Raw genomic sequence first — 17,604 nt, 5'->3', positions numbered from 1 at the left:
GTGTTGGGTAACCGTAAGCCAGTTTCTCTATTACCCGTTTTTTTTTAAGTTTTAATAAAGTTTGGTAGAGTTTGGTAGAATTTTCGAATGCATTTCAGCTCATTACTCCGCCGTAATTTGGTTTTGGGAAGAGCTGTTAGACTGAAACAGCCTTACTTCCTCAGAGATATTTATCTTGAAATGATTTTAAAAAACAAAAAATTGCTTTAGGTGTATAATAGGACTCGCAAATGCCTTTGACTTCATTATCCATAATATTATTTTAAGAAGATGGAAATTTATGCCACTCGTGGTAAAGCACTAATACTATTACAGTCCTACCTTCATTACCTCCAGCAACATGTACACATTAATTGTTATTCTTCTACTACGAAACCCATCATCTCAGGTGTTCCACAAGGTAGTACGTTAGTACTATTTCTTTTTAACTTGTTTATAAAATATGTCGTCAATGTTAACCGTGAGGTTAAATTCGCTAATTACGCCGACGAAACGAGCATATCTTCTTTTGGAAACGGCGATGAAGCCGTTGATATGGCCAACCAGACTTCAGACAGGATACTATCATGGAGTGATAGCAACTTATTAAAACCCAACAACACTAAAACAAAAGCTAACAGTTTTTTTACCAAAAAACAAGCATATCGTACTATCTAAAACGTTAAGTATAGATTCGTCTCCAATGCAAAAGGTTAGTTATTTTAAACTCTCGGAGTGTTTTAAATGAGAACATATCGTGGGATAACCATATAAGCTATACCATTCCCAAACTAGGTCGTTGGTAGGGCTTATAAGTCGATGCCGTTTTTGTTGTCGTTTTTTGCCGGCGAATGTTAAATTATTGAGTTTTAATTTGTTTAGTATTTTTTTTTCTTGCATTTAACGTACTGCCACCTTGGTTGGCGCACGTCAACATAAACGAATACTAATTGTTTTCTATTTCCAAAAAAAGGGTTTTAAGAACTATTTATAATGTGGTTCATAATTCTCACACTGCTGAATTATTTAAAAACATTAACATAATAATCTTTACCGATTACTTAAATATAAAGTGTGCACCTGTTTTAGGAAGAAAAAAAATATAATGGGTACATGCTTTTTAAAACAATATCTTAGCGTTCTTGAGAAGGCATTTGTCATCCTACGCTTGTCACAGGGAGCAGTGGAAGATGGACACTCTGCGAAACAACTACGCCTTCTAAATTAGTAATTCTACACTTCCACGTCAGTTCACCAATTTTTTGGGGGTAAATAATATTTACATTGATAGTGTAACTTCTGAAAATGTGAGTTCACATTTTTGTGCTTAATATATATTTATTATTTTTTGCTTTGCATAATGATTGTGTGTGACCAAGTGTGTGACAGGAATGTGGCACAGTTACTTTGGTCATTTTCAGCCTGTGTTACTCCCTGTAGTGTGAGTTGCAAGAGTTCCTTCAGTCGTTTATTTCTTCTATGTGTGTGATAATAGTTTTCGTATATTTTATGCACGCCCGCATGCAGCTGACAATTGTCGGGGTTTGGGGGCTAGTCAAGATGCGGAATGCAGCTTTTTTCCTCAAGCGCCCCACTTCTATCCCGCGCCCTCCATCAGAAGCGACGTCTTTGTGAACGACCAGACAGGCAAATACTCAAAACTTTGGACAACCTAAGCCCTGAAAGCGCGCGTCAGTATTTCTGTATAACTCGCGTTCCATCATTTGCCCAACCGATTTATATCAGGAGAGGCGCCACCCACCTCATTTCATCAAAGCCAATTCTACACTGCTGGATCTGGGCTACGCGCCTTTTTCATGGCCGGGTGGTTTTGCTTTAGAAGTCACAGTGCAACAGAGACATTCCTCCCCTCCTACTCGTCTTTAGAGGTTTTCACAATAATGGTGAGAATATTGTAAAACCACTAACCCATTTCGATGTTTTCAGAAGATTATGAGTCTCCGAACTTGCTTGATCTCGTTCCTGACAATGAATTCTCGTCGTCGTCTTTATCGTCGCCTCTTGACAATGCAAATAATGTATCGAGACATGCCCTCACGCTTGGCCTCCTCTATACTGACGAAGCCTGGCAGATCGCCACGAGAAGCGGCCAGTGAAATTCCGCCGAAAGTGGAAAGGTAGAGCGGCAGACAAGACTCGGGGCTTTACAAGACTCGTGTAACGGGCGCCCCGCTGCGCCGAAACGCCGAAATACACTTCACCCGAGCGGTGGAATATCCGCTCGTGCGCCTAGCCATCCTCGACCTGCCGCTTCTTTTTTTTTTTTTTTTTTCGGGTTTGAAAATCATGTTTAGGGTCCTCGCCGCTGCAGAAGCTGTGCGCTGAGTACCAGACTCCCCGAGAAATGGTCTGTGATACCAGATCCCAACGCTCCAAATCTACTGTCGAACACTCTATGGTTCCGTCACCGAACTGCCAGGCTCTTGAGTATAGAGAGGGCTATGCCTGACGTCATACTCGAGGGCGATGCTTCAAGCGCTTGCTCAGAGCGAGATCAGATGGATACCCGCTAAAGGCCCATTCACACTAGGGAATTTTCGTAGACCGTTTTCGCCACTCCGCAACGCCCTCCGCGACCCGCTACAATACCCGGAACTCTACAGCCAAGGCTGCCGGCGCGCAGGCGCAGTAGCTACTTCTTCGTTGCGGAGGGCTTAGCGGAGAGGGAAACGCGGTCTACGAAAACTTCCTACTTTTTCTTACGATACGCTACGTTACGAAATCTAACGTACAAGTCACCGGGCCATCTATGTTTCATATTAACTGTGGCAACCAGTTCAAAGAAAAACCCGGCACGCGACATTCACGACACGGATGTTTCGGTGACTTGCATGTAACGTAAGAAAACGCAAGAAAAAGGTGCAGTGTGAATCAGCCTTAAGTCTGGCAACGCTGATGGTGCAGAATGCAAAAAGAATTTGGGTTGTGTGTATATTTACACAGCCTAGAACTTGGTCTACCTCAACGGGCGACTTGTCCCTAGCCGTGTCCCTAGCTGTAGATGAGAAATTGAGCCTGTACAGTACAACACGCAGCAGTGATACACGACCGAAACGGGTAGGTGTTGCAGCGCGAGCTTTCGCTCCACGGGCTCCGCTCTGGGGGGCTATGTTGCGCTTTTTGCACTCCCAGGAGACTAGGGAGAGGGAAGTGACGTCGACGACACAGCAAACGCAGATTGGGTGTTGATTTCGTTTTCTTCTGTCAACATCCAATCTGCGTTTGCTGTGTCGTTGACGTCACTTCCCTCTTCCAAGTCTCCTGGGAGTGCAAAAAGCGCAACATAGCACCCCTGGTGTGCGCTAGCCCACTCGGCCACCGATCCCCGGTGCGGAATGCACTTTGCAAAAGAACTGCGGTTGCTCGCCGTCAGCACGCACTCAGCAGCCGCGCACACACCTATGGCGGCAGGTGAATACTCCCTATAGACGCTTTGTACAAACGCCGGAGAACAGCCGCCATTGCTGACCTTCTTTTTTCTTACCCAAATATCAAGCCACTGAAGCGAGCCATGATGAGCCTCGACAAACGCCAATGCTGGGCAGAAGAGCAAAGGCGGATCTAAAATGGCAATAACCTGTCCTGTTGTGGTAATGATGGAGCGAAATGATCAATATAAAAGGAAACAAAATTGAAGGTCGGCAATGGCGGTGCCCATGCACAGCTGCTGCAAAGTGTTTCTATACTTCGTTTCAGCTTCGGTCCAGACGCAGCCGATGCTACAAGCGTGAGCATGTGGCCCAGAACAGTGCTTGCACAGCACGAGCGCGCGTGCTTGGCAGGGATGCTGAAAGCCCGGAGCTCGCGCTTGTAGCTTTGGCTGCGTCTGGACCGAAGCTGAAACGAAGTATAGACGATTGCAAGCAGGGCGCCTGGCAACCGCTGATCTGCTCGTGTGGGAAAGTACGTTCAATTGCAAGCCTTCAAATCACAAGTTCAAACCCACTGTGCACGTGCTTGCACGCATGGGACACCAGTCGGTGCCATTATGCTTGCAATAGACCGATCTCACGAGCCAGTTTGGCTACGCCACCGCTGCCGCAATGCATCGAGGGAACTTTAGTCTTTCTGCATGTGCAACAACCACGCTGGAGCTGTGCGCGTGTGGAGCACGATACGACACGAGCCCTCGCATGTGCGGCCGTCTGCCTCCCGTGAACTAGAGTTATGGCGGCGACACGCATGCACCGAACGCTTAGTGAGATCGGTCTATTGTATAGATATGTTTGAAAGAACGATTTTGCTGGAGGAAAGTCAGCCTGATTTAAAATGACACCGGAACTCTTCACTTAACACTAGAGACTGCCCAATAGCTATCAACTGCACTCCTTCTCACAAATGTCAGCAGTAAAGACAGCCACAGGAGCGTGAGCCTATACTCAGTTTCACTTTAAAATGTGTGGCCTTAAATAGGGTGTCTTCATGCGCGCTTTGCTTAGGGTGGAGACATCTGGCCATTTTGTTCCCACTTTTACATTTATTTTTTGTTCAGAAGCGCGTGAAAGAGCGTGTCCCTGCACGTGTTTGTGGCGCTGACTGTGCTATGGCGACATTTTGTTTTCGTCGATTTCTTTGTATTTTCCCCGTGAGCGCGTGCTGTCGGCATCGGGTAAATAAACGTCTTTTCACTCACTCACTACAAAGGATATCACTCTAAACAGAACGTCATTGAGGCACCCTAGCCTTGAACGGTGCTTGCACTGCACGAGCGCGCGTGCTCGACAGGGACACTGAAAGCCCGGAGCTCTCTTGTGTAGCTTCTGTCGTGCTCACATTAAAACGGCCCATGAAACGATTTTAAAATCGAGAGAACGTGCATCTTATTACCCTTTTTTGTTTACTTTAGTGCAAGGACCATAAAACACGACCACTTCTCTCGAAATGTCGGGAATGCGCTGCGTAACCACAAAAAAAGGAACTATTTCTTGACTTGATTTCACGTACGACGGCCATAGCAACTAACTTTGTGACGTCACGGCAGCAGTCAACGATGAAGAAGGCTGGATGCCCTACACCAGACAAAAACCGCAGAGGAAAATAGAACCCTCGCAGCTCCGCACCGAACGGATAAGTCGGCCCCGTTACATCCTCTCGATTAGGCCACTGAATAAGACGCATGTACATAATATACCAAAGGAGGCCAATACGACGGCCCTAGAACTTACGGCGCGGAACTGGCAAATAGCAAATCTAGCTCTCTATCGTTACAATCCCATTGCGAACTGCGTAAAGGTGACAGTACGAGACGAGCAACACGCTGATAAACTCTCGAAGCTAACGACGCTCACAGATAAAGCGCAAGGCAAGGAACAAACCTATGCGGTACAGATAGAACGAATGCCAGATCGACAGCCTAAGGGAAGCAAGGGGGTCATCAAGGTTAGACGAGATCAGTCGCTGGACTACATTATGGACCACCTCTGATGTGAGACCGCTACCATTCTTGACGCCAAAAGACTCGGGAAAACCGATATGCAGCTCATCACCTTCGACACTGAGAAGCCTCCCTATAAGATTGGCTTCGATTACGAACTAGTAAGGGTGTACGACTACCGCCCCAAGCACATAGTGTGCTTCAACTGTCACGGGCTGGACCACATTGCCAAGCACTGTCCCGAGGACTCGGTTTGCCGAGACTGTGGTCGTTCCCAGCATCCCCCGGATCCCGATTGCATAGGGAACCTTTTCTGCGTCGCCTGCCAAAAGCCCGGCCACATCTCGCTGAACTCGGCCTGTCCGAGCAGACTTATTCAGGCACCCCCAGAAGCTACGACTCGTAACGAGAACTCTAAGACGGTGACATGGGCAAAGTAGCTAAGTCCAAAACTACTTCGGATAAGCCAAAGTCGCAGGTAAATGAATATCAAAGACAAATCGATGAACTGCGCCGCGAAAACCAACAGCTGCGTATCAAACTGGAGCAGCTGGCGACGCAGTTGTCAACACAATCTTCTGTGAGTGGGGAAGTTGTGACGGAAAACACTTCGAGTACAACGCAGAGAATACCTCGAAGCAGAACTCGCACACCGAGAGCACGTAGCAGCATTCCAAAGAGACGGCCTGTGCCCAAGGTGCCCATGCCAACGAACGATATGTCCATCGTCCAAATTCTAGGCATCCTCCGGCAAGAGAGACACACAGAATCACGCAAACTTGAAAACAGTTTCCGAGAGGAACTCACGACATTAAGGCTGCGGTCCCACGGCAGCCATCTTGAACAAGGCGTTAGTTCAACCAATAGATGGCGACACGCACCCGTGGGGTGGCCGAAACATTGGTTCACAGTGGGATGGCTCGAGCACCATCACGTTCCCCTCGTGGCCTTGCTCGCGCCGCTGCCAGCTGTGCTCAGCTAGCTCAAGTAGCGTGGCCCAGCAAACGGATGTATGCCAGAATGTCAGGCTGGGTATCAATTGTTCTCTGATATAGGGACATACGGTTCGGTGGTTGTAACGGGCTTTCGCAATAAATCTTACCAAGAAGGAATCAATTGATTGACGTGTCAATATTCTATCAATGAAAATTTCCTCTGTAGGAATGCACGCTCAGTAGACTCAACCAGTGGAAGCGGACGTCAAGTAAACTGCTTCGAGATTTACGGTACTTACCTCACCATTTTAATGACGACTAAAATAACGTCACGAAATATTGTGTTTCACGGGGTCCGGTAGATGTTGTAAAGGTTGTTACATTATAGTTCCCGGAAAACAAACGCCGTTGCAATATTTTCGGAAGTACCGACACACATAATGTTGTAAGTACAGCTTAGAAAAACCATCAGAAGAAATAGAAAGACGTTTATTTGCAATGAAGACGCTATGAATGAACGGCGTTTAGCGACGGCAAGTTATGAGCGTTCGGGAATTTCTAAGTTGACGTGATTGCTAACTATAGACATGCGAACAATGAAGACCAGTTTTGTCGGAAAGTGGTGTTGCGGTGATGACCTGATATCGGACGACTCATAGCAGACGAACAAGCAAGTTTCTTCTCAGCGAATGGTAAGTGCCCAGTGTCAAGCACAACACGTGGCTACCAACGTTGTCGACGTTTCGAACACTTGGCGCTTTCGACAAAAGTCCTGGCACCTGGGCTAACTTTGTGGAAAGACTCGAAGTCTTCCTTGAATCCAACGCCATCATGAACAGTAACTGAAAACGATCCACTATTCAGTCGGTGGGTGGCGAAACGTAACCATCTATGGAGTCATGGGCGATGCGTGCTCTAAGTGGCTGGAAGTTTACACGATGCCTGCCACGACGTCCAAACACGTCATTGACGTTCTACGGTCTCTTTTCCTACTTTTGCCCTACCGAAAATACTTTTCTTTAATAACGCGCAAAATTTTGCTTCAAATAAAATAAACAAGTTTTTGAAGAAAACAAACCGGCATGAGGCATCACATTAGTGCACCATACCATCCTGCAACTAACGCGCAAGCAGAGCAGATGATGTGCGAAACGAAAAAAAAAGCCCTTTTGAAGCTTACAGAAGAAGCAGTTCAGTGAAGATTCGCCAGGTTCTTGTTCCGGCTGCACGCGACGGTCTCATCTTACACGAAAAACAAAAACCCGCCGAAGCAATATTCGGCGGACGAAGAGCCACACCCCTCGATCTCATATTACTGTAGCCTACGAACAAAGATCGAGAGATTCCCAGATAGAGAGTAGTGGCAGTTTAATCGGTCGGACAACTCGTCTACGTGAGGAATTTCAGCGGAAGTGGGGCCTTCCATGTAAAACTTGAGTAGAAAAGGCTCTATGTTGGTTGACCAGGAGGTGTCACCTCTCTGAATATGTTGGATATCAATTACCTTCAGTGTAAATATAACTAAATCACAAAACTCTCTTTGTGTATTGTTTAACTGCCCTTGTATTTGATAGTAGAAGCTATAGTGGTGATATGGACCTTTCACACCAGGCTCCTTTTTCTTATTTTTCGCCTCATACTCCTTTGCGGTTTAAGTATGCTTCAAGAATCTTTTGGAACGGGGGCACTTTACATCAACGAGGCCATTTGTTCCAAGTAGTCAATCAGGGAATGCTGCTAGAAATCCGTCCCTCATATTAACGAATAAGCCGCACTTCTGCACAGTGCAGTTTTCCTGTTCAACGTACAGTTGTAAAGCAGCATCCTCATTGATTCTACCTTATACTGTTGCGGGTGAAGAAAGTCTTTGGGTGCACGATACTTCAAACAAATCTGGCACTGTACGTTGTGGTTCGACACCCAGTAATGTCGTCGTCCGTATGGAGCCTCATGATGATGATGATTAACTTTATTTTCAAAAAGGGTGGCGCCATGGCCTCATTGGGGGAAGGGGAACATAGGTAGGAAAACTTTACATTCGGCGGTGCACTCCTGTCGAGCGCGCGAACTCCCATAGGGAGATCAGCGTCTCCCTGGCCCGTGCCTCGTTAACCGGTGTGATCCAAGCCTCTAAAGTGTCGATGTGAGGCCCCAGGTGTTCGGCTCTTTTGTCTCGCAAGCCGGCACAATCCCAGAGTAAGTGTCGGATCGTCGGGCACACGCCGGCGGTGCATGTAGTGCAGACGACAAGTGCAGCGGGCTCGGACCCTTCCGGTGGCACTTGGTCGGGTGGGCGGCCCCTCCGTGGTTTGTAGCTACGCCACCGAGCGAGTATGTCTTCGGTGAGCGCAGCTCCGGTGCGGGCCTTGTGAATTAACACTTGTGCCCCTCTGGGTAAACCCTTGGGTAGCGGTGCCGGGTTGTAGGGTGTTTGATCTCGCAGCCGACGCTGATCCTCTTGTCGGGCCGCAGATTTCTTCTCTATGGGGTCTGGGTCCGGCGGCGCGAAGGGGACGAAGATCCCTGGGTTGGAGCGGTCTTCCTTTTGCTCGCTCGCCCACGCGTGTGCGGCCTCGTTGCCGATGCCGCCCGCGTGTCCCGGGACCCAGTCCACTCTCACCTCAATACCTTTGGTGTTTTTCAAATACGAGCACAGACTCTTGATTCGCTGGCAGAGCGTCCCTTCGCGAGGAGTTTTCCCCAGACGGGCAAGGGCTTCCCTACAATCCGTGAAGACGGTTACACGGGTGGGTACGTCCACTGGGTCGAATGTCTCTCTTATTCGAGATAGTGCCAGGTGTATTGCATCCAGTTCGAGGCGGCTCGTGCTAGGTTCGCTGTCGTATTGAAGTGTCTGAGCATATCGGTCCTGGCCAGTAGCGTAGGCGAGTGTGGCCCGCTTCGTCTCTTGGCACCATGCGGCGTCTGTGAAGACCGCGTGTTCCACGAGGTCTGCCCGCGCAGCAAGTGCAGCTCTTTCTTCTGAATGTTCTTCGCGGTGTTGTTTGCGAGTGAGCGGCTTGGGGTTTCTGACCATAATGTCCTCCCATGGTGGCATGCTCTTCGGAGGCGGGGCCTCTCCTACGGGAGGCCGCCAACCCTGTAAATCCAGAAGACGTTGACCGGCTCTAGTCGATGTCCGGCGCCGCTGATGGCCGGCAACGCGGGTCTCAATGATGGCTTGTAGAGTCGGAAGATTCGAGTACCGATACAGCTCTTCCGTCTTAGTGTGTCTTGGGAGACCGGTGATTGCACGCAGGCATTCACGATGCAATATTTCCAGCTGTTTGAGCTGCGCCTTGGTCAGGACGAAACATGCGGCTCCATAGCAGGCTTTTGAGGTCAGGACTGCTTGAGTGAGCAAGCGGATGGTGCGCGTGCCCGCGCCACCGAGGCGGTTGCCCATTCTCTTAATGAGTTGGAGCTGTTGTCGCCACTTGGGTTTGAGTTGCTTGATCCACTCTTGCGCTCCTCCTTGTTCGTGCAGTGGGACTCCCAATATGCGAATCCAGCGTTCGGGGGAGCGCTGAATGGACTGGCCGGCCAGGGTCAGGTGTATTTGAGCTCTGTTGTGCTCAAGACCGCCGACGATGAGGAAGGCTGTCTTCTCTGGGGAAGGTTGCATGCCCGTAGTTGGCAGGCACTGGTCAATGGCATCTAGGGCCGTCTGCATGGTTTCGACCGTTTCTTTAGTGTCGAGCTTTGTGTTTCGGGGGTCCACCCAAAGGGTGATGTCGTCCGCATAAGTTGTGTGCTGAAGGTGTGGGACGGCGCGCAACACTCTTGCTATTTTTCTCATGACCAAGTTGAAAAGGGTCGGCGAAAGGATGGCTCCTTGAGGTACTCCACGGAAATTCTGGAACATGCGGGGTTGCTGGGCGCCCGAGCTGATCTCAAAGGTACGATTCTTGAGGAAGCTTTTCACGAAATTGATTATGCGGGTGCCTGCGCCACTCTCTTCGAGTTCCTCGATCACTGCCGAATGCTCGACGGTGTCAAAAGCTTTCCGGAGATCCACTGCCACCAGGAGTCCGGGTACCTTGTTGGTTCCTCGGCGCCTCTTACCCACAAAGTTTCGGAGGAGGTGTAGGCTGTCGTGGGTGCACAGTCCGGGGCGAAAACCAGTCTGCGCAGCGTCGTAGTAAGGGTCGTCCCTGGCTTCTTCCAAGACATAAGTGAGTCGCGTAAGGATCATCCGTTCGAGTAGCTTGCATAGCGTAGATGTAAGTGAGATTGGTCGGAGGTTCTGTATTTGATCCGGACTCTTTCCTGGTTTCGGAATAGGGTACACCACTGAATGTTTCCAGTCGGCCGGTAGTACTCCTGACGCCCAGACGTCGTTAAGTTCTTTCAGGAGCTTTCGTTTCTCCGGCTCGTCCAGGTTGCGCAGCATGCGCCACGTGATTCCATCCTTGCCAGGGGCGCTGCGCTCGTTGACAGAGTCCAAGGCCAGTGTCAATTCTTGAATCGTGAACGGGGCGTCTTGTTCTGTGTTGCTCGGCGGTTGCAGTTCGTACAGGCACAGGTCCGGATCGTTAGCAGGTTGTGGGAAAAAGGCCTTGGCGGCCGCTTCCTCAAACTGCTCCGGAGTTTGGTCGGTGGCTAGCTGGATGTTGCGAGCAGTGTTGGGCGCCTTGGTCTTGCCGGTCAAGGCTCTGTGGGCGCGCCATAGCTTGCGGGTGCCAGTTCGTTCGTCAAACGTCGCGCAGTGGTCAAGCCACCTCGAGCGAGCCAGGCGTTTGGCATATCTACGTGCCTGTGCCGTCTTGTTGCGCAAACGCACTAGGTCCTTGAATCGTTTGCCGTTGTTAAGATATATCTTGTGGAGCCGCTTGCGTGCTTCCCACAGGTTGATTAGATGTTTGTCGGGAACCGGGTCTTGGTCTTCCACCTCCAGGTTTCGCGTGGCCGCTTGCGCTGCCCTCAGTAATTTTGCGGTTACGGGAACCGCGTCTTCGCACGTGGCCACCGCCTTTCGGAAGGCGTCCCAGTCGATAGCCTGAGTTAAACGTCTGCGCCCTGCTTTGCCGCCGGTTGAGAGCTCCAGCCAGATGGGATAGTGGTCGGACCCCATAGGGTCCGGTCCGCACCGCCAGTCGGTCACCAGTCGGGAGTCTGCCCAGGTCAGGTCCGGGGTGGTGTCTCGCTGTCCCTCGTGCAGTCCGTGGCGCGTTGGGTAGTCGAGGTCGTTGGCCAGAGTGAGGTGCGCCAACTCCGCTGCCTCCTTTAGCCGCGCGCCCCTGGCGTTAGCAATCGAGTACCCCCAGTCCGGGTGGTGCGCGTTAAAATCGCCCGCCGCGAGCAGGCGGTCACGGGGGTAGCGCTGCCGGAGGTCCATCAGCCATTGGAAGCCGGCTTGTCCAGCGTGGCCGCGCCTGGAACAGCTTGACTCAGGTCTCGCGTAGCAGGAGGTTAGGATGACCCGGTGACGTCCAAGCGTGCAGCGAACCGCCACCACCTCCTGGAACGGGTTGCAGTAAGCCGTCGTATCTATTTGTACCTGTGGGAGGCCCTTGCGCACAAACACCGCAGCTTGTGCTTCAATGGTCTGAGATGTGTCACTTGATCCGCCTCTTAGTCCGTGTTCAATCGTTGGTTGGAAGTATCCGTTGAAGCCCGAGATGCCCGGACTCATCCCCCGTGTCTCCTGCAGCAGAAGCGCCGCCGGCCTTCCGGTTAGGCGGAAGAGCTCGACGAGCTCGGCAGCGCTCTGACGTAGCGAGCGGCAGTGCCACTGCAGGAGGTCGGGAGGACGCTCAGGCGGTGGGTGCGCCGAGCTGCTGTTCAGTGGAGGTTGGTTGCGGCTGGTGCAGGCTGGGTCCATGTTGGCTAAGTATGGGGGAGAACATCTGAGCGACCTGTTGTGCGACCATTTGAGTCACCTGTTGGAGGAACTGCTGCGTTTGTTGTTGTTGTTGCATTTGTATTTGCTGCTGCATCTGCTGTATTTGTTTCATTTGCTCTGCTTGCTGCTGTTGCTGCTGTATGAGTTGTTGTATCCATACCGGCGGCTCGTTAGAGTTCTGGGTTGCTGCCTGGTGCTGGGGTGCAGGTACGTGGGATTGCTTTCTTGCCTGCTGTCGTGTGGATGAAGTATTTCCAGATGGTGTGCGACACCGCCCAGGTGAAAGGGACTGGCGTCGCTTGCTTTTCTCAAGGAGCTCGGTTTCCAATCTCTCTTCTTCCTCAACTTCAAAGTGCAGCGCCTGGAGCCGATCTGCTCGTGATTTCTGCCGTTGATTGCGTTTGCACTTGACTTGTTCCATTGTACGCTGAATTTCTTTCAGTTGTTGTTCCAGACGTTTCATAGTGCTATCGAAATCGGCTTGATCGCGGTCTTGCTCGACCTGGAGTGTCTCAAGCATCTGGCGTGCATTTGGGCTGCGACCGCCCTTGAGACCTCTCGCAGTTATATCGGCGTAGGAGTGGAGCGGATCCTGGATCTGAACCTTGCTCGACCCGCGCAGCTGGGAGGTAGTACTCTTGGAACCGCGACGTGAGTTAGTGGTGCCAGAGGGTTGCTTGGATCGCTGCCTGCGCTTGCGCGAGCGGCTCCGTGCCAGTCTTTCTTGTTTGGCTCCTTCCCTTTGTTTCGCGCGCTGAGCGAATTGAGCTCGAGCGGGACAAGAGGGATCAGTAGCCACGTGTCCATCCTGTTTACAATGACCGCAGTACTTGGCCTCGCCATTCGGGCAGGCTTCCGGGGGTTGCTCGTGTTGTTTTCCGCAGTTGCTGCAGACCGGCTGGTTAATCGGGCAGCTGGTGGCTTTATGTCCCGGGCGGTGACAGCGCGGGCACACGAGAGATCGCTGTTCGTAGCATTCCACCCTTCTCGGGAAGCTCCAATACATAACTTCGCGTGGCGGATGCGGAGATGCAAAGTGGATGAGGAGTGTACCTTTGGAGCCCATAGGCCGGGCCGTCAGGACATCCACTCCGTCGGCGTACAGCGCCTCTAGAAGCTTAGCCGTGGGTTCGTTGGGTTTGCAGCCATGGATTACTCCCCGGGAGATACCGTCCGTGGGAACTTGGTGCGTACGCACCGGGAGTGGTGGTCTCGATCGCAAAGGTAACACACCCATACGGAGGAGATGCGTGGCCTGCGTGGAGTCGCACGTAGTAACGACGATGGTATTAGAGAGTTTGCTCACCCTCAGTATCTGATGTTTGAGCAACTTGGGGTCACCGGCGAAGGAGCTGATAACGGACTTCAGCTCTTCTGGGTCTAAGCCCAATACGTCGCATCTTTCTGTGGGCTGTATCTTGATTACATGGGTGCCGAGAGTTACACGTTCCTTGCGGCTTGTGGTGGGTAGGGGTTGGCCCGATGCCTTGAGTTGCGCTCGGCGCTGGGTTCTCGTTGTAGCCTTTTCCCAAATTCCCTCCAAGTCAGTGGCGTCCGGCTCTCGCGAAGCCCATGAAGCCTGGAGACTCGTGTCTGCGTCTTTAAGACTATCGTCGGACGAACGAAAACGCTTTGCATTATTGGACGGGCCGAAGTCCTCCGCGTCCTCGTCCATCTCTTGCGAGGGAGGGGGAGAGGTTTCGTACGAAGTGACAGCGGCATGATCCTGAGTAGCCTGCAGCAACTGCAGCCGCGGTGGCGCAACCAGAGGCGTCGTCATGTCCGGGAGTTAAAACTGCGTCGTGGGTCCGATGGGCCGGCGGCGCAACCGTCGCCGTGCCCTATTCCTTGCCGACCGCGGGGCCAGTAGGCTTAGCGCGGAGGGTTCAACGAAAGGCTCATAAAAGGTGAAAAAGGGCTCGAAATTGAGCAAAAAGTTGCTCACGGATGCGAGTAGAGCTCTCGAACCGCTGGTGAAATCAAAGAAGAGAAGAGATGAAACCAATTACATTCCAGTACAATTAGGAAAAGGCCGCAGGAATGCCAGGAAACGATTCGGACCAGTCTTCTTCGTCTTTTTCTATGGAGCCTCATCAAATAATAATTACCTCGTCACCTCATATTGCTCTTCATCAACAGTACGTACAATAGGCTACCGCCATATTACAATCCAAGAATTGAAAAATTTAGTCGTTCAGTCCTTCAACAAGTTTAGTATTTATACATTGTTATTAAGTTACATTACCTCGAGACGATCGACGTCCATCGTCGATCTTCAAATACTTATAGACGCTTTACAGCAGCTGTGCATGGGCGCCGCCATAACTGACCTTCAGTTTTTGTTCCCTCTTATTCCGTTCGCTTCACTTCATCATTACCACAGTAGGACAGGTTATTGCAATTTTAGATGCTACTGTGTTCTTGTGCCCAGCATAGGCCCTTGTGAAGACCCGTCAACGCCCGCTTCAGTGGCTCGGCATCTCGGTAAGACAAGAGAAGGGCAGCTATGGCGGCTCAATCTGGCGCGTGTGTAAAGCGTCTATACCTGTATATAAATTAGACGCACAAGAAGGGGGGGGGGGGGGGGGGGGGTCGGTGGCCGAGTGCATGGTCTAGCGCACACCAGCTCGGAGCACTTGGAGCGAAAGCTCGCGCTGCAGAACCCACCCCGCCCCTGCCCGTTTCGATCTGGAAGAGCATCGTACCGGCGTGCGGTCGTGTATCACTACTGCGTGGTCCACGTTAAAGACCCCAGGTTTGCGGCTGTACCGCACTGGCTAAATTGTTCATCTACAGCTGAGACACCAGACGCCCACTAAGGCAGACTAACTTCCGGCTGTATAAACATACACACAACAATTTGCAATTAGACGCATAATAACAAAGAACACAGCGTGCCGCATCTTCTCTTTTGGTGCCTTTTTTTTTTTAAACCAGCGCAAGCTCGTGCATTCTTTCTTTTGAGACGGTTAGAACGGTCGCACATAAAACAAGCGTTTCTCCTACCCGCCCGCTTCCTCCTCTCATTACGTGTATTTTGTTATAACTATATAAGCTATAATGATGGAGTATTATTCATATTTACTTTCAGTTTCAGTCAGGGAAAAGGAGTTTCGCGGGAACTAGAGCCAATAAATGAGCTGCGCTTAGAGTATCGGCACTCTTTTCCCCGACAGTGTTGTGAACGCCGCCATTTTGTTGCTTGTGCAGAGCACGCGCAACTGCCGATCGTCATGATTCAAAAGTGCGACGTCCTCAGCATTAGATTCGGTGTTAGGAAGCTCATGTAATGTTGCTTTGCTTTGTCGAAAACTGTTTAAAGTGGAGGACGGAAAAGCGTTTCTTGTGATTTCAGATAAAGCTTAAATAACTGGCAACCATGATTTTAAGCCACAATAAGGCCAAGTGTCGCTACTCTGAAGCGTAGCTTATTTAATGACACTATTCATGCTCTTGTTCAAGAGGCTTGTAATACCTGGAGGGGCCATGACGTAAGCCCCGTGAATTCCACAAGCCACTACCTTTTGACACCCGCCTCTTCTTCATTGTTCCCGCTTGTGCCAGTAAATTAGCTTGCGGTTCCGAGTAATGACACTTGACTTAAAATTGTGGCTTAAAATCCTGGTTGCCAGTTAGGTGGAGCTTTATCTAAAATCACAGGAAACGCTTTTCCGTCCCTCACAAATGATTAAACAACCCGCGACAGAGCATTTCAATATTGCATCAGCTTCCTAGCACCGCATCTAACGCTGAGGAAGTCGTACTTTTGGATCATGATGATCGGCAGTTGCGTTTGCTCTGAGCAAGACCCGAAATGGCGGCGCCCAAACCAATTTTGGGGAACTGAGTGCCTATAATTTAAAGCTCATGTAGTAACTCTAGGCATAAAGTGAACTCGGGTGCATTATTTCGTCTTTATTGTTTATTGATTTCAATCATATCGAATAAGGAACGCATTATATCACGCTACGCTTGTGTAATTATTTGTCTTAGATTTATTAGCCTGACCCAATACTTAAACCATTCATTTGTCGATAGTAAATCTTCCAATATATTTTTTTAAATGTGAAGGTAAAAAGACACGGAGATTGATGATGATACAGATGCCAACGCCGCCCTCGGAAATTTTGTGAACACTAGAAATCAGCAGTTTGTCTGCCATCCGCCAGGTAGCGCAACAAAACACCCAAACAGTTTTTAATTGTTTTTAAAATTAGCTAAGCTCTACACCTATTAAGAAACCAAAGCAAGATCATTGTGAAAATTTAATACATCGCAATGTATATCTATTCCAAACAATAAATGTTATTAAATGCCAATAAATCTGTTTGATGTCCAAAACAGATATGCGTCAAAAACAGGTAAGTTTGAAGGGCTCCTGGAGCGTTATGACTTTGAAAATGAAAAAAAGCCATCGTCCATCTCTTGGGCAACCATTGTAGCTCTAAATGTTATAAAAGATTTTATCGTAGTTTAATTATTTCTTCAGCGGCATTTGAACCACCATGACTCGAAGCACAAAAAAGTGCTACGTTTGATATAAAATATCTAAACAAAAAAATTTTACACAACATTACATTTTTTTCTGCATATTACGAATTATAAGCACTACATCTGTAGCTAATTTTATTGCCCTAGCGCTTGTCATTAAAAACATATATGTGCTGAAAAATGTCAATTTTAGGGCAATATTTGGAGGGATGAAAAAAACAAAATAGTGCAAATATCAAAAAAGTGGATCGTTAGATTCTGCTCCGACATCATCTTAACAAAACTGCTATATTGGAACAGTGCTATCTTTAATGGATCGTTCATAAAACATGAACTAGCGGAGCAAGTGAGGGTCCGCGCCATCATATTCGCAACGCTACAAATGCGCATGAACAGTAAAAACCAACACATACATAATATCAAATGAAAGAGGATTGCATTGCCTTTCGAATGACATCAATCCCACAAAACAGTATTTAAATGGAGATGAGTAATGGCCTGCCAAAAAGTACCTAAACTGCCACATTCAGTGGAACCGTGGCCTTAACCTCTACCGTCCATGAACAGCTAGAGGCAGTAATGACAGAACTCCGACAAATCACACAGAGGGACGACGTGAAACGACGCAATCTTCCCACTGAGGGGAAATGAGCACGTCACTTACCTGCCTTCTATGGAACTGCAGAAGTTACATCGAGACCGGAACAACACTCAGGGGACGTGTAACCCACCTACAACCGATTGCGATTTTTTTACAAGAAACACGAGGCCCATGCCATATTCAAGGATACAATACAATCCAACACAATACGATTTTACACTTAGATCCTGTCACACAACAACCAAGAGCTCAGGGTCAAGCGGCCCTACTGACCAGACGGGACTGTACTTCGATTGAACTCCCCCTTCCCAATATCAGCAACGAGTACCGCGAAGTGATCGCCGCCAAAATACAACCC

At 49.5% G+C, this 17,604-nt stretch overlaps 2 protein-coding genes across 2 annotated transcripts in view; both read right to left on the bottom strand.

Annotated features, from left to right (window-relative positions):
* LOC8042610 (beta-1,3-galactosyltransferase 5-like) overlaps window positions 1-17,604 on the bottom strand; it is a 297,058-nt gene that overhangs the window by 227,345 nt on the left and 52,109 nt on the right. The gene's annotated exons all lie outside the window — the stretch shown is intronic.
* LOC121046422 lies at window positions 8,283-13,934 on the bottom strand. The gene is made up of 3 exons (XM_042287057.1): window positions 12,458-13,934; window positions 10,748-12,138; window positions 8,283-10,573 (listed from the first exon to the last, which is right to left on the bottom strand). The coding sequence occupies exons 1-3, from the start codon at window positions 13,932-13,934 to the stop codon at window positions 8,342-8,344; spliced, it is 5,100 nt and encodes a 1,699-aa protein (XP_042142991.1). The 3' UTR covers window positions 8,283-8,341.

Source organism: Ixodes scapularis, unplaced genomic scaffold (genome assembly GCF_016920785.2).
Source record: "Ixodes scapularis isolate PalLabHiFi unplaced genomic scaffold, ASM1692078v2 PGA_scaffold8__174_contigs__length_109621045, whole genome shotgun sequence".
Taxonomy (NCBI): Eukaryota; Metazoa; Arthropoda; class Arachnida; order Ixodida; family Ixodidae; genus Ixodes; species Ixodes scapularis.
The sequence above is the reverse complement of the archived record's forward strand: the minus strand, read 5'-3'. Positions and strand labels throughout refer to the sequence as shown.

What these genes read in the sequence shown, in the direction of transcription:
- LOC121046422 (XM_042287057.1), bottom strand. Translation starts at nt 13,934, where the DNA reads ATGACGACGCCTCTGGTTGCGCCACCGCGGCTGCAGTTGCTGCAGGCT. An exon ending in AACCGAGCTCCTTGAGAAAA is followed by an intron (nt 12,139 to 12,457) that starts GCAAGCGACGCC and finishes CCCCATACTTAG; the next exon opens with CCAACATGGACCCAGCCTGC. An exon ending in TGACACTGGCCTTGGACTCT is followed by an intron (nt 10,574 to 10,747) that starts GTCAACGAGCGC and finishes AAACCAGGAAAG; the next exon opens with AGTCCGGATCAAATACAGAA.